This window comes from Ammospiza nelsoni, chromosome Z, assembly GCF_027579445.1.
Source record: "Ammospiza nelsoni isolate bAmmNel1 chromosome Z, bAmmNel1.pri, whole genome shotgun sequence".
Taxonomy (NCBI): Eukaryota; Metazoa; Chordata; class Aves; order Passeriformes; family Passerellidae; genus Ammospiza; species Ammospiza nelsoni.
Window position 1 is genome coordinate 42,625,235 of NC_080669.1, and position 15,998 is coordinate 42,641,232.

Here is a 15,998-nt window from a genome sequence, read left to right on the forward strand (position 1 = left end):
AACATGTGGCGTCAAGAAATTAACTACAGGTGAAAGTAAATTTTTATTTCAGACTTCACATGTGAATTCAGCCAGTTCTGGAGCCACTGGAAGTTTTTGTGCATCAGTCTGAGATGGAGCTTACTGCCTCATGATCACTGGAGCTCATCTGCTTTGTTCCTCCCTTCCTCCCCACTCCTGCCCCCATGATCCTGGTCTTTTTCCCTTGTGCTGGCTCTGGCCCTCTGTGCTCACCTCTGGGGCTGTCCATGCTCTCTTGCCTGACACTGAGGCTCTTCTGTCCCAGTATAGTTTTCTCTTCAATGCATGGCCTGTCCATCCATACCCAATGATTGCCAGAGCACGAGGTGATAGGAAGGGACACATTAACAGTTGTTATAGTTATAAATGTAATTATAAAAGACAATGATCTTATTAGCCCATTTCTGAGGTTCTTCTGCTGTAAAAATGTAGCAGAGGTGCCTAGAGTGAGACTTCCTTCATTCAATTCATTGAATGCATTTCATACATCAAGATAATAGAGTACTCTACACAATAATAAAAAGCTACCATGGTATACTCCTTTTTCATTTGTTAAGTGTATACACCCTCTCTAAAAAGGCTTGAAGTGCTAACTCCCATATGTGGAGCTGCTTTGTGTTTAAAAATGTTCCATTGTCTTCACTTAGGTAGTGTGACAAATGGCAATTTAAATTCAGAAAAGGAAAAAAGTATTGCAGCAGTGTTGGTTTGATTACAATACATAGGGCAGAAGTTAGGGGGAATGTTTGAAAGAAGAACTAAGGCAGAATCTGTGTATTGAATCTAACAGAGTACACTTGCCTAGGGGCCTTGCAAGTAGGCTATCACTTCACTTCATGGGTGTGATGAGAACGGTGAAAATGTGAAAAAACCTTCAGCACAGAAAGTGACAGAGATAGTGTCTTCAAAAGGCGTGAATCATCCTGTTTATTTCAACCTCATTGTTGAGAGGACTGCAGGATTTAGGGGTACAAGTAGAGCATTTGTTGCCCCTCATGCTAGTAAGGGTTGGATGAGGTGACCTTTGAAGGTCCCTTCCAGCCCAAATTGTTCTGTGGTTCTGTGCTGTGTGGTTCCTGACACGCTGTGCATGCCCAGGGTCATCATTTAAGAGCTAGGACAGGCTGACCAGCACTCGTTCCAGAAGAAGGCTGTATTTGTTGGACTGAAGCTGATCCAAACTGGCTTGGCTGTTTGATGATGCTGGGGGCCAGGCCTGTGCCACTTTTTGGACAGCAGACTCAGGTTTATGAGAGACAGAAGCGGAAGGAAAAAAGCATTTTCTCTACATTTCCACATACCATGGGATAGAGAAATAATGGGAGGGTTTCTTTTAAGTCTTTCTCTTCTAGGTGGTGTGAGGGAAAGTGTGGACTTGATGAAGCCTTATAAAGGTGAGAAACTGAGCCAAACATGGAACACATCTTATATTGCATTCATTATGTATACAAAACTCTGAGAGCACATAGTGCAAGACGGTTAGAGAGTTTGAATATAAGATATCACTTAATTTATCAAAGGACAGAGCATAAACAATAAAGGTGCAGATTTGCATTTTGTCTGTCCCAGCTCTTTGATACTAACTTTGAGTGCTCCACTAATATGAAGTACTGCAGCTATTAAATGAAGGTACCAAATGTGTACCTAAAAGCATGTCTGTAACAGGGAATATGTACTTCACTATCTTTTCACTCACTACTGTAATACAAGAAAGCATGAGCATACAAATAAGATGAAAGGCTAATCTAATTAAAACTCAAATCAAAAATTATGGGTTTAAATGGCATAGTTAATACATGTGATTCAGTGCCCCAAAATTGATGGTGCTAAATGTTTGAAATTAATATTTTAAAATTATTTCTTTATGTAATGAATTATCCAAATATACATCTTGCTTCTGAGCAAAAACTAGCCTGTTAATCAATGTGATGCAATAACAATATTTTTCATGGATTTGATGTCCATGTGATTTTTTATCCACCTGTGAACCAGAGCTAACAGTACGTCCCTAAAGCATGATGCATCCCAGCTTCACAGGAATTTCTAAAGACTCTTAAGGCTGACAAGAAGAACTTAGGGCCAGAGTGTGCAGTTTAGCAGTACCATTATGCTATAATAAGTTCCGCAGCAGTAATTCTTTTCACTTATCTGAGTGTGTGCTTATATTCCCTTTATGATTTCACTGTAAAATAGTAAGTAGCTCCAAGCTAAACTTCCAGAAGCAAAAGCATCTGCATAGTTCTTCTACCCAAGAAGCCAAGACTTCCAACCTTCATGTTACAAAGCCCTGTATTATACAAAGGGCTGCCTCAAAGAGGGTCTGTAGTTAACAGTGTGGTTTTGAAATAAGTACATCAACTTCTTTCCAGGCAGAGGATTGCTTGTTAAACATGTTTTATTTTTAGTGGGCAAACGACACCTATAAATGACAAATGCTTGTGTCGGAGGTATTGGTAAGGCTAACCCTGAACCCGAGCCATAGAGTCACAGAATCCTAGAATAATTTAGGCTGGAAAAGACCCTTAAGACCATGAAGTCCAACTGTTAACCTAACACTGCTGAGGCCACCACAAAACCATGCACCAAGTGCCACACATCCACATGTCTTTTAAATACCTTCAGGAATGGTGTCTCCACTGCTTCCCTGGTGGAGCCTGGTCCAGTGTCTGTCCACCCTTTCTGTGAAGAAACTTTTCCTGTTATTGAATCTAAACCTTCTCTGGCACAAGTTGAGGATGTTTCCTTCTTGTCCTGTTGTTTGTTACTTGGGATTTGTGTTACTGAGTTCCACCTAGCTACAATCTCTTTTCAAAGCGAACCTAGCAAAGTTTGGAAATCTTCTCACACTTTTTTTTTTCCCCAAAGGCATTTTTTCCTCTTTGCCACATTTGCAAGAAACTTAGTTCTCTGATACAATATAGGCACAGAAAATACTGAGAGATTTTATGAAAAGTTACATAGTCTCCCTCCAGGGAGTCTGTATATTGAGGTACCTGCTCACAGCTCTCTTCCTTAAATTCCACTTCAAATTCCACATAATGGTACATAATCTTCTCACCAAAAAGATGAGGTACTGGTCAAAATGTTTGTTTGTTTTTTCTGCCATCCCTTCTTTCATCTAGATTTTGGTTTTCTTGCCCAAAATATTTCTGTTATGCAAGAAGATTGCATTCCTTAAAAAAAAAAAAGGACGACAACAATAAAACAACACCACCAAAACAAGACAAACCCAAAACTCCAAACAAACAAACAAAACCCCCTGAAACCAAAACACCCATAAAACGTGTGGCAGATAAATCATTGGAGAGAAACATTCATCATAGGTAGGTAAAAAATTAGGCTTTTATTATTTTGGTCAAATGAATATATTCATAACTTTGGGGAAAACATCTTATTTGTTCAATTTTGTTCCTGGCAAAAGGTATGATTTCCTTAAATGTGTTTTTAAAACATGTTTATTTGATTGTCACTTTTAAGTAGTCAGACTAACTTATAGTGCAATATGCTCGGTTTCACAAACTGTGTCACAAGAGAATGTTTTCTTCACTGACAGCAGACTGAGGATCTGTAAAGACACTACGACACAGCTTAAGGTGTGAGTTCAAAGAATGTGAGTTTATAGAAAGAATGTAAGAGCAGAAAATGGGTACACCATCCCAGATTTTTTGACTTTTTTAGAAATAAAATTCAGGCATTCCGGAAGGAATGTTCATGGATTTTTCTTCATTTAACATTGTCCGAAAGAGCAGCACTGTACAGGACACTGTTTGAGGCTGCAGCATCTTACAGGGAGCTTGTAGTTCAGTCCTCTGTCCAGCCAAACCTTCAGCTCAGCCAGATGAAAGCCTGATCACCTTACTGTGTGAACTACATAACATTTGGATGTGTTCCCAAACTGCTGAAGCCCAGCAAAAATGACTCCGTCAGGTAAAAGAGCAGCAACCCAATAAATACCGTTTGCAAGTTGTCCAAAGAAAACTATGGCCTCTGAAGAAAAAAATATCAGGATTTTCAGCTTTAATGTTCCATTTCCACTTCAGCAACATATCTATAGCAACCATAAAGATTCATTTTGTCTGAATGGTGACAAATGCTTTAATTTACATTGCAAAGTTGTGGAAAGAAAAAGAGAAGAATGAAGACAGAACTACGTCCAACATAGTTACATAGTTCCTGTCTCAAATATTTAATGTTAGAAGCAATTTCTGCCATAGAGTAGCATGGATTAATGGTAGGTAAATTATGTCTTTTATATGCAGGTGCAGTTTCTTTTCTTTCAATATATAAAGAAAAATATTTTAAAAATTTTAAAAATACTTGGTTGCAGTGAAATAAATTGAGGAGTTGCAAAGCACTTGGGTTTCTAGGTAAAGAAACGTCTTATATATATTTTTGCTACACAGACATAAGAGGTTGTTTCCCCACTTAAAAAAGGATTTATTTGTAGGTGGCCAACCATGAAAATATAAACTAAATTAAAGCATTATATAAATACACAGTTTATACTGCATATTATGACTCTTTGATTTTCCTCTTCCCTTCCTTTTCCACACATTTCTTGGGTTGTGCATGTAGTTGTAGTGACTGTTTACTGGGCCAGCTCCAGTGAAGTATGTGGCATTGTATGGGGCATTTTAACTAATCTCATCAAAACAAATAAGCTTTGGTAACTTAGTAATCCATCTTGCTTACTACCAAATGTAGTCATTCTCCAGCAAGACACTTTTTCACAGCTAAAATTGGAAAAGAAAGATTTTCTTAGTGGCTCCAGAAACATTTCTGCTCGGATTTTACATCAGGCATAGGACAGGGCAACTTTCAGCAAATCTGGCTGGTTCCTGATTGAATTGATGCCTGGGCTTGACTGTAGTTCTTGATTACAGTTTCCAAGTGATTACAAACTGGTCCTGAGTGTTTCAGGATCACAATTAAATTAGCTTAGTTGTCCCAGGAATATAATGAGATTTATTCAGAGATAAATCTGGACTGTGACAAGTACAAGTTTCTCTTTTGTTAAGCAGAAGGAAAGAAAAAGTAGAAAACTATAGTCGTGGATATGGGTAAGCCAGATTGATTTATAAATAATTATAAAGACCATGTCTACTAAAAAGGAGTCCTCTCTGCCAGTGAAATATACTGTATTATTATTGGGAGGGAGTTTTTTGCATGTTAAATCAAAGGTAAATCTGTAAAACTGTGCTTTCCACTTTCAGTTTTGAAAAGGATTTTCCCCATTAGTGGCTACTGGTTAAAATACTTTTTCAGAAATTAATTTTCCTAAATTAATCCTGAAAACACAAAGGATGATATTCCATGATTTTAAAAATAATCATAGTATTTAAAGACTGCCTGTGCTTGGCTCTCAATCTCTGGCAGGAGATAGCAGTCTTTCTATGTGACTCCTATACAAAAAACTAACTCCAGTTATTACTCAGGAGACATATAACCAGGTAGTTACAGCACTTTTTAAAAACCTCTGATATTTTTATCACAATATAACTACTGATTTCTCTTTCTAAAAAAAAAATTGTATAATAGAATTATTGTGAAATATGTGCATGCTGTGTTCTCTTCCTCCCTGGTTTATCTTTCAGTCTACTTGCAGTTGTTATCTGGAACAATTAAATATTTGACACATTACTCAATGGCTCAGTAGTAACATTTTTATTTCCTCCATCCATATAGCTTTTCTGAAGTAATATATGTTTATGAAGTTAATATTACATCAGCACCAGGACCATCCAGACCCTACCTAATATGCTTAAAAATGTGCTTCTCACAGAAAACTGAATAGGAAGTACGCCATCCAGAGTTCATCTTGAGACTTCTTACTCTCCAGATGTAGATTATGATTCACCAGAAATGTAGTAAATACCTTTCAAATGAAGTCAAAACCACATAGAGATAACATGTGGCAGATTCAGATTCTTAGCTGCAGCATAAAAGATCTCAAGTGACTTCTATTTAAATATAGTTATAACCTGTATGATGACCCTACCCAGAGGTCTTCTGTAGAGCTGCTACTGGAGTTGCACCTTCTGTTGTATTCAGGGTGTGATAAACTCTTCCTTGACACTTCTTCAGGAAAAACATGCTTTTATATTAGGGAAAAAAAATAGTCATCTAGTATATTGAGGCCCAGTCTCAGGACAACAGGGACCAGATCCATAGTTTAGAACACCAGCAGACTGTGTTAACTGCAGACACTGATCCCTCCTAGCAGCAGCCACTGAGCACACAGAGAAAGGTATTCCTCCTCAGCAGACTTGCAGCTTATTTTTAGTGGTGGAGAGACAGGCTGATCTGCAACAAGATTTGACATGTCACTTTCCACTCACCTTTTTGCAGAAATGTCATGGTTCTTTTTTGGTGCTTGGGAATTTTTCCAGCTCTCCTCTCATTGATACAAAAGTGGCCCAGGGCCATTCCTGAGCTTTCATTAAGTAGCCGGATCCCATCAGTCTATTGGGTGGTTTGGGACACAAACAGAAGCTCTTAAAATCCTAGCTTTCTGCCTGCAAAAAAGATTGCATGACCTATCTGTAATGGACTTTGAGGTATGCAGTTCTGAGGAAATGCAGAAAAAAAATCAGTAAAAAGTTAAATTCCATAAAACTCTTGTATAAAATCTTCAAAAGCACCGCACATCCTTGTGGTGCCAGTAATGACAGCTGTGCAAAACATAGCCCTGCAGCGATGAACCTCTGTGGCAGCTGCACCACCAGATTTGTTCTCAAGCATTCTCTCTTCTGCCAGTCTTGTAAATTTGTAGTTTGAGTCCAGATCAACATTTTGATGTGGTCGGATTCTGGAAGCAATTTAACACTTGCCCTTACCTGCTTTAAATTGACATCAGATTGTTTATTGTCAAGAAGCTCTGTGTAACATACGAAGATTTCTAGAGTCTGAAACCTGGGCCTGAACCTAATACCTAACAACTCAGTGGCCAATGACCTAAACTGACCTCTCACTGTCAGTGAGCAAGACCAGCTATTAATTGATAAATAAAGTTGGTACAAAGGTTTACAATAAACAGATGGCAGTGGCTCCAAAATCAGGTCCCCCTTTAGGCATGTCCTCCAATTATGGTTTAGACACACACACAGAAGGAGTGGAATAAAAGTAGTTTTCCATTATAAGGGGCAATTCAGCCTGCTAATTTCCCAGATGTTAAGTCTAATGATACGTCACCATTTAAAAATATGTCATCTCTATTAGGGCTGCACACTCTTATTTTGGAAGTCTGTATCTATGCAAGTAACTAAAGTGATCTAAATAAAGTAAAAACAATCTTTAGCTCTTATGTGTTGGAGATCTTACAGGTTTGTGGTCTTGGACTTCTAGGTTTGTTGCTCCAGCTCCTTCTCATCACATCAGCCCCCAGAGAATGTCCATTCAACATCCCGTGATGCAGAGACAGACTCCACAACCTCCTCAGGTTCCACAACTTGCAGGGATGCCTCTGAAGACATACCAACAAGCACAAAGCCCTTCTTTTCAGCCAAATGCCCTTCAAATCCAGGGTAAGAAGGAAGAACCTTCATCACTGATGTTAGGTATTTGTTGCTATTGCAAATCTTCAAATTAAGTGCTTCAGGGACTGGCGCTGATACTGTTAAGGTACTTTTCCTTGAAAGACCCTAGGAGGTAGCCTTCAGGACCCTGCCTTCAGACTTTCTTAAAATATTTACCTTAGCTAGTTGTTACTCATCCTGGTATGGAGTTACATGTTTCTCTTCATATTGATTTTCAGAGCTGTTCTTGACACAGAATGGCAAAAAGTTATGGATGGCTTTTAATTTTCTAATGTTATGCTTCTAATCCCTCCTGATTTAGCACGTAAGTATTAACTTGCTTTTCAAGAGGTAGGATATTTTTGTCCCTTGCACTTGTGGGGAGATGGAGAACTCTTCCTGTGTAAGCATGGATGACTCTTGCAGCTGTGTTCCCACTTGTGCTGTGTAATCAACATCTACATGACCTCTCTCTCTCTCTCTCTTCAATCCTGTATATTTATTCTGTAGCCAAAGAAAAAAGACATCAGCTCGTGGGTTGTTTTGTTTGTTTGTTTTTCTTAGCTGGTGGAGATTTAATGCTAATTACTTTAACATTTCAGGAGCGTGTTGACAACAGTATTGTTTTTTCCTCTCAAATGTTTAAATGTAAGATTTGCCATACTTATCGTATCAATTACATAGCAGACTGGACTTTTTAAGGTCTTAGGAGTCTGCTTATTGATCAGGCTTCCTGACTATTATCATTGTAGCTATCATAGGAAACATCCTGGGAAGAGCAAGGTGTATTGGTTTTGCACAGTTTGGTTTTTGGTAGCAGAGGGGCCCACAAAGACGGCTCCAGTGAGAAGCTGCCTGAAGCTTCCACCATGTCCAGCAGAGGCAATCCGTGATGGCTCTGAGGATGGACACACTGCTAGCTAAAACTGAGCCAAGGAATGAGGTTGGTAACACCTCTGTGATGACATATTTGAGAAGAAAATCAGAACAAAGTGGACACAGTTTTGCTTCTAGTCAGAGAAGAGGAGGAGGTGAGAACATGTGAGGGAAGCAACATCACAGCACCAAGGTCAGTGCAGAAGGAGGGGAGGAGGTGCTCCAGGTGCCAAAGCCAAGATTCCTCTGCAGATGAAGCAGCTGTGCCTCTGCAGCCCATGGGGATCCATGGGAGATCCGCCTGCAGCCCGTGGGGGATGTGCTCATTCTGGATTGAGTGGATGTCTGGAGGAGGCTGTGATCCAGTGGGAGACTTTATGGGAGAGAGAGGGCCCCTGCTTCCAGGGTGGAGCAGCCTGTCCTTGGAGGACTGCACCCCATGGAAGAGTGACCACGCCACAGCAGTTTTGGGAGGACTGTGTGCCCGTGGGAGGGGACTCACGTTGCAACAGGTGTGATTTGGCTGCTGCTCATGAGAGCGGACCCACAAAGTTCACAGAGAACTGTCTCTCATGGGAGGCACCCCATGGCCTCACAGGGGAAGAACTCCTCTCCCTGAGCAGCAGAAGAAAATTTTAGTGATGAACTGACCAAAACCCCCATGCCCTGTCTCCCTGTGCTGTTGGTGGGAAGGAGGAGGGTCTGGGCAGGAAAAGATGTTTCAAGGCCTTATTTTACTTCTCATTATGCTCCTCTGAATCTGTTAGTAATAAATTTCACTTTGCAGCCTTAAGATGAGCCTGTTTTGCCCTTGAAGTGTTTTTTCTCTCAAAAAACCACTTTATCTCACTCATGAACCTTTTGTTAATTTTTTTCCTTTTTTCCCTCTGCTGCCCAGATAGCAGGGAAGGGTCACCGAGTGCCTCTTGTGGGTGCCTGGCATTAGGCCACTGTCAAACCATGACACAAGGCTTCTTCTATTTTCTTCCATGGATGTAAGCAGTCTCTCTTTTGGCAAAGAGAGGAAACATCTTACTGAGTTCACAAATGTGAAGGAGAGAAAAGAAAGTGCCAATCCTGTTACATTCTTCATGTTACACTGGCCTCAGAGAAGCAGGATCTGAGGCTGAGGCAGGTGGTTTTCTCCACAGAGTAGTAATTCTTTACAGCACTGATCAGTACAAGAAGAACATGAAATTTACCAATGGACATAAGCAGTTATAGTTGGCTTTCTATATTCTCTGATAGACATTTCACTAATAACGTATAGCCAACAGAGTACAGGGTGAAATTTCTTAATATGCAGTTCACTGTCAAATGACATACATGAAGGAACTGGTCCAGTAAATTCCTAGGGCAAGGCTTGAAGGGGTCAGGTTAGCACTTCTATTTCCACAGTATAGAACATTTTACTTGATTCCATTTTTTGTTGAACATTTGGCAAGAAATCATCTTGAAAAGCATTGAGACATTAAGGTCTGTCTTTCTGCCTGGAGCAGAAATTTTCAATTATACAGATGGCTTTACCACCTTCTTCCTCTCATGGCCATGGGAGTTTTAGGAGTCCTAGAAGTTGGGAGCACAAGCAGTTGCTCCAGAGAAGAAGACTTCCCAAAGAATCCTGCCTCCCAGGGATTCACAAATCACCCTGGATTAATTGTTACTCCACACAGGACTTGCACTGGCTTGTGCAGCAACCTTCATATCTCCTTGAGCATCTTCTCTTCAGGGCAGGCCAAAACAATGCTACTGTGTTCCCATCTCCCTCTCCTACTGTCCAAAGAGTATTTAAAAGGACAAAAGATGTAGGTTATCATTCTTTACAAGAAGAAGGCCCAGTAGAGACCCTCATCTGAGTGAATGTCACATTTGAATTGAAGCCCTGTTACATGTCCAAATTTAGGATACAGTTTAATACTATCTTCTGAGATCAAACAATGGTTGAATTTCAAGGGCTTGGACCTTAAACCTGTACCATACTTAGTCCCATGTTATCATTACTGTGTCTGCTTCACTCTTCTAGGAAAGCTTATTGAGAAGCTTTCCAAAGCCTGTTGAAAACAGATACTGCTGACAGGAATTATATGCACACAGATAACAGGTCAAAGTTCAAATTCTAAACAATTTTGCACCTAAAACTAGTAAAAAGACGATGTAGACTGAACTCTTATTTATTTTTTTTTAGTATTGAAAGATACAGTACAGTGCAATTCAATACCCACAATGTGGATATTAAATGTTTTTTCAAAGATCAAGTAACCTATCATCACTGTACAAGGTATTTAGTCAGAATGTACTCACTCCAGCTTAAGCACAGCTGTCTCATCCTATATGCTACACTGAAAGCATTGTCCTGTGTGCCTTAAGGGCTTACCTAAATTCTCTCTCTCAAAAGCAGATGTTTGAAGAGTTTATGTTTTCCCAGTACCAATACAAAGATTGCTGTCTTCCTTGGTCAATTCGTTGCAATGCAGAAAAACACGATGGAGTTATCTCCACACCATGCTATTATGTATACAAGAAGTGGCTGTGAGAAGTTCTGTTAGTTTCTATCTCCTGCAGTTCATAAACTGCCTTTTCAAGATTTAAAGTGCTGTAAATATAGCCACATCAGCTCAATCTGCTAGTAGACAATGGTGACAATCTGCTTCAGTATGTAGTCTTAAACTTGTCAGTTACATGTAAATTTGCTTTATCAAGGAAGAAAGAGTTTCATTGCCCAAAAGCTTTTTGAAGAAAACAAGTTCTAAACAGACACAATTTCTGAAAGCCTGAACATCTTAAAAGATTATGGTGATCTCAGAGTACTATCCTTTAGAGAGAAATATTTATGAGATCCAAGACTGACAGCCTTCTTGTATCTAATAGCTACTTGTATTGTGAAATGTCTTTTCCTTGTAAGAACATTGTCTACAGGTCAAGCTTCATTGTTTGTTCTGAATGATTTTCAACATACACAGTAATGTCAGAGAGGGCTTTCTATTGCCTCAGTTAATATTACATAATTGACTAAATATTCCCTTTTCTTACTTGTGAAATTCCCACTATCCTTTTCTGCATGGAATGTTCCTAATTGATGTTAGATGCCTCACTGAGCTGTAGAAATGAAGCCCTTCTTTTCCTTTAATTAGATTGTAGTATCTTTTACTGTATTACCATTCCATAAATGTGAAACTATCCTGACTTGAAGACTGGAACTTCCCAGCTAGGTGCTTTTGTATGCCAGTGCAATATGTGTTTATAGACAGAGGACAGTGCAGGTGCTGGAAATCTGCAACAATTTGTCCACTAACTGTATTGTACTGGTGATTCTTTTCAACCATGAAAAACTACTCTCAGGAGAGGTGTCTGAAAACACAGGCACCTACAGTCCTCAGGCAGCTGCCAGAATATGGTACTGCTTGCTCTGAGACAAGCCAGAAGAGATGTTCTAGGTATGAAAGGAAAGAACAGCAACAGAGGCTCCCTCTTCACAGTAGAGAAAATTTATTGTGCTGTTTAATATAGAGTAAGGTAAAAGTTCTTTAGGCATGGGTAAAGCTAACTTGCTTTTGGATGATACTGTAAACATTTTGACACTAGAAATCTGGCTGTTCTTAAAAATTGTGTCTGTAACTCTGTTCACATGTCTTTGTGAGTTAAGCAGATGGCCAGAGCTGTCTGAGTTATGGAAGAAATAAAAAAAAAAAATGCAAAGTATTAATTTAAAGAAAATAAAAAGTTGTCATTTCTTTAAAAAATTGTTAGCTTATATGAGTTAGTTATATTAGTACAGACAGGTCTACTAGTAACTGCTATCTTTAAATTAAAAATAATAAGATTTTAATAAACAGAAACATTTCTATTTTTTCACATTTGAAAATCTGTCTGTTAGTACAGTATGTGACTTGAATCTCTCTTGTACTCTTCCTTTTGTTCTTCACAGCCAGATGGTACCACATGATTACATGGTGTTCGTGTAATTTGCCTACTGGACATTATCCTACATTCAGCTGTATTGCAGATTATCTCGGGCATGACACTGTGTGAATAAAGACACCAAGTTAGGAGATTTTGCTGTGTCATGTTGGACTCCAGTTATAAGACTGGATTGATGCACTGCAGATGCTCACAAAGACATTTAGAATAGGACTAAATAACTGAGGGGAAGAGAACCAGATATGCTTATTTCTTTCTTAAGACTCTCTGTTTTAAAAGATGGATAATTGACACTGAATTGTGAAAATAACTTGTACCTAAGAAAGTGACACTAGTTTTCTGTGCTCTCTTTCCATGATAATTTTTTTTTTTTCTCAGAGTCTCTATGCATGACTCTACTATCAGCCAGCTGTCTTGGCATCAGTGATAGATCCTTGGATTTTATTCAGACTTTACTTGCATAATCTTCTTTCATTTTGAGTTTAGCATTTTCGTAGATTTTCAAACAGATGCACAGTGTGACTCTGGAGAGTACCAGTTCAGACACAGGATTGCGCAGTACAGGGAGAAATTCCTGAAAAATTTCAGCTTCTAGCCAGTCAGTGCCTCTCACAGGTCATGATGGAATCAGGATGTCCATGTAGTAGCAACCTGAGGAAGTTTTAGGGAGCATCATATCAATACTGCTTTATTTGTTTAAAATTATTGAAGACCTGGTGATAGGGCAGTTGAGGTTTTTGTCATTCTTATAGCCATGGTTCCACAAACTCTCCTTTTTATCTCTGTCCAGGTCTTTTACTGATGGCCTTCTTCTCATTCTAGGCTTTTATGGGCAGCTTCAGACTTTCTGCCCTCCACATTATGCTGACACTCAGAAGAACATACAAGACAGTGTTTCTTGCAATATGGTTCCTCCTGTTGACTGCTCAGCTCTCCCATCAGCAGGCCAGGGAGGGCTTGGCATTTTCCATGGAAGTTTTTCAGATCATTCTGGTATCAAAGGTAAATAACTGCTGGTCACTCCATGTATGATTGCGTAGAGTTTGTGAACTTCAGCAGATATGCATGAGCTGTGTATTTGGGTGGGACATGTCCTGACAGATTTGACATTTTAGAAAGAGGGGAGAGTTTTCAGACCTTCGTGGAGCGGTTGGTGTTGGGAGGCCGGAACTCGCCATAGGTGACAGTAACAACCAGCCCGTGTGCAGTCTGAGCACTGTTGAAGGCTTCTCAAGATTATAGCCTGTGGGACTTACACAGCCTCTGGTTTGTGTATTTCAGCTGAAATAAGGTCCATTGAGCCCTCTGCGATATTTGTGCATTCACTTCTTTCCACTGCACATATTGTGGCAGAGATCCGAGATGATTCAAACTACTGATTTTGCTTGGTGCATGTTTGGTTTTATCAGTCTTGAATTTCATTTATTCATGTTTCAATGACAAAAACTGCCTGGATGAACACTCATCTGTGTGCATATAACTTAGTCTGTGCCTAGATGAAAAGTACTTAAGGGGCTTGCATGCTGCTCTGGAAGGCTGAAAGATCTCTGTGCAAAGGATCAGTTCAAGACAGTGAGCCTACTCTTAGCGCTCAACTAATGCCCAGGTCTTTTACTGTCCTTCCACACAGGATGAATCCACTTAACATTTATTATGCTTTGAAGTCCCTCTTATGTCTTGGTCCTTCAGAAGTGTATTGCAAAGCCATTGCACCTGTAATTACAAAGAGGAATCTTACAGTATGTAAACATGTTATCCAAAAGATGGGAGTGTGTCTGCAAACAGTTATCCTTGGGCTTACTATTGCCACTTGTAAAAGGCAGTAATTTCTGTGCCAGAGTCTACTTTATGGCAATATTCTACAATATTTTGTTGCCTTTTATTGTGTGTTCAATATGATGAAATGTGTTAAACACGCATGAAATTTATTTTTAAAATGATCACAATTTTAACACCCATTAAATGGGGAGGTTGGTTGCAATGAAATCTGCTCTACTTCAGACTTGATTCTGAGAGAACTGAAAATTCCTCCCTTGGTAAGCAATAAGTTGTGTAATTAATTTCATACATAATTTTATTTATTTATTTTATTTGTGTATTTGATTTAAAACAATTTTCAGTTCTATGCATAAGTATTAGGACATCATTATGTAGTTATCCTACTTATTAACTGGGGCTTTTTTGTTTTGTTTCTTCTTCCAGTATATGACTTTCCAGCAGGGTCTGTAGATACCTTTGATGATTCAGCTTGCAGCATGCCAGAGGACAGCAGTTTCCTACAAGTAAATGCAGTAGATCGTTGTTCCAGCCAGCTTTCTTCTGTATACACTGAAGGCTAAGTAATGTGTATCTATTTACAAGAACTTGATTCTGTTTCATCTTGCCCTTCTGTTATTTCCCTACAAATTTTTTCTCTCCATGAAACTGCCATGTATGTATGGGGATATGACTAGATATACATACATAATGGAGAGGGAAAAAACAATTACCAAGCATTCTTCATTTAATCAAGCAGCCAACTGAGAAGGACAATGTTTGGAAAAAGCAAGCTTTGCCAAAATCTTAGCAATTGTTTATTTTCTTCTCATCTGTGGTACAGCAACTATATTTTTTAAATTATTTCTTCTTTTATTTTCTCAAAGGGAATTCAGAGACCAAATAAGAAAACTGGTTGTTGGCTGTAATCCTTTCAAGCTGAATGGGTGCACTTGCAGAAAAACACAGCTTTAGAAAATTCCTTTTTCAAACAAGGAAAAGAAACAAAACCAGAGCATACTACAAACATTTCAAAAGCATAAAGTTTTGCACAACCTGTCTGCATGTGATAGTTCCAAAGTTTAACACACACCAGGATCCAAAAGGGAGACAAGAAGACATACATATAGGCACTACCTGTTGGAGGCATTGGTGTGGCTTCTTTTTGGATCAAAGATTGTTGGTGGAGAATTTCTTACAGGCCTCATAGTAGGTGTCCTTTCTTTCTCTCTTTATTTTAAGCCACACAATACAGCTATTCATGTTTTCCCAATATTCATTCTGACCCTTTAAACATGAATAAGATAATTTAAATATACAAGAACTTACGTGGGCTTTGTGGCAATTTAGCAGATCTGCCAGATAAGCATAAATGCATTTTAACTTTCAGTTGCTGTTTAATTAGATTGTAGAGCATTGTTGCTGTCTGTGCTATAGTCTTCGTCATGAAGGCTTAAAATCTTTTGTAGGAAAGAGTCTTCCTTAAATTCCACATTTTTTAAAAAAGCTATCTGTACCGATTCAACTAAATTTTAGTTGTCCTAATCTTTTTCCATAACACATTTTCAGAAAGAAGAACTACTCTTAAGTGTACTGCAATTCCTCTGGTTACTTAGAAAGATAAAACTGTACTGATTTGGTGGTTTTGATTTTTCTGATCAATGTCAGGCTCAAGGTCCTCAAATTTAGTCCAGGATGCAAGCAAATTGAGTTGTAAAACATACAAGGTTATGAGTTAAAACCAGTATTTTGCACTGGAGATGCCATCACTGTGATCCTGCATGCCTTGAGAACAGCTCTTAAATTAGACTGAGTTTTTAGGTTTTAATTCCTGTTCATACATTTTATGGGCTTCTTAATGTGTAGTGTACATCATAATGTATACCAATGCACGCAGTTTGGGCAATAAACAAG

General features: G+C 38.9%; 1 protein-coding gene across 1 annotated transcript in view; it reads left to right on the top strand.

The window, feature by feature from the left end:
- The window catches only part of GLIS3 (GLIS family zinc finger 3), a 112,120-nt gene extending 97,452 nt beyond the window's left edge, over positions 1-14,668 (top strand). Inside the window, exons 7-9 of the mRNA XM_059492757.1 lie at positions 7,366-7,544; positions 13,152-13,331; positions 14,532-14,668. Coding sequence (XP_059348740.1) covers positions 7,366-7,544; positions 13,152-13,331; positions 14,532-14,668 — 496 coding nt within the window. The remainder of the gene's footprint in view (positions 1-7,365; positions 7,545-13,151; positions 13,332-14,531) is intronic.
- The last annotated feature ends 1,330 nt before the right edge of the window (positions 14,669-15,998 follow it).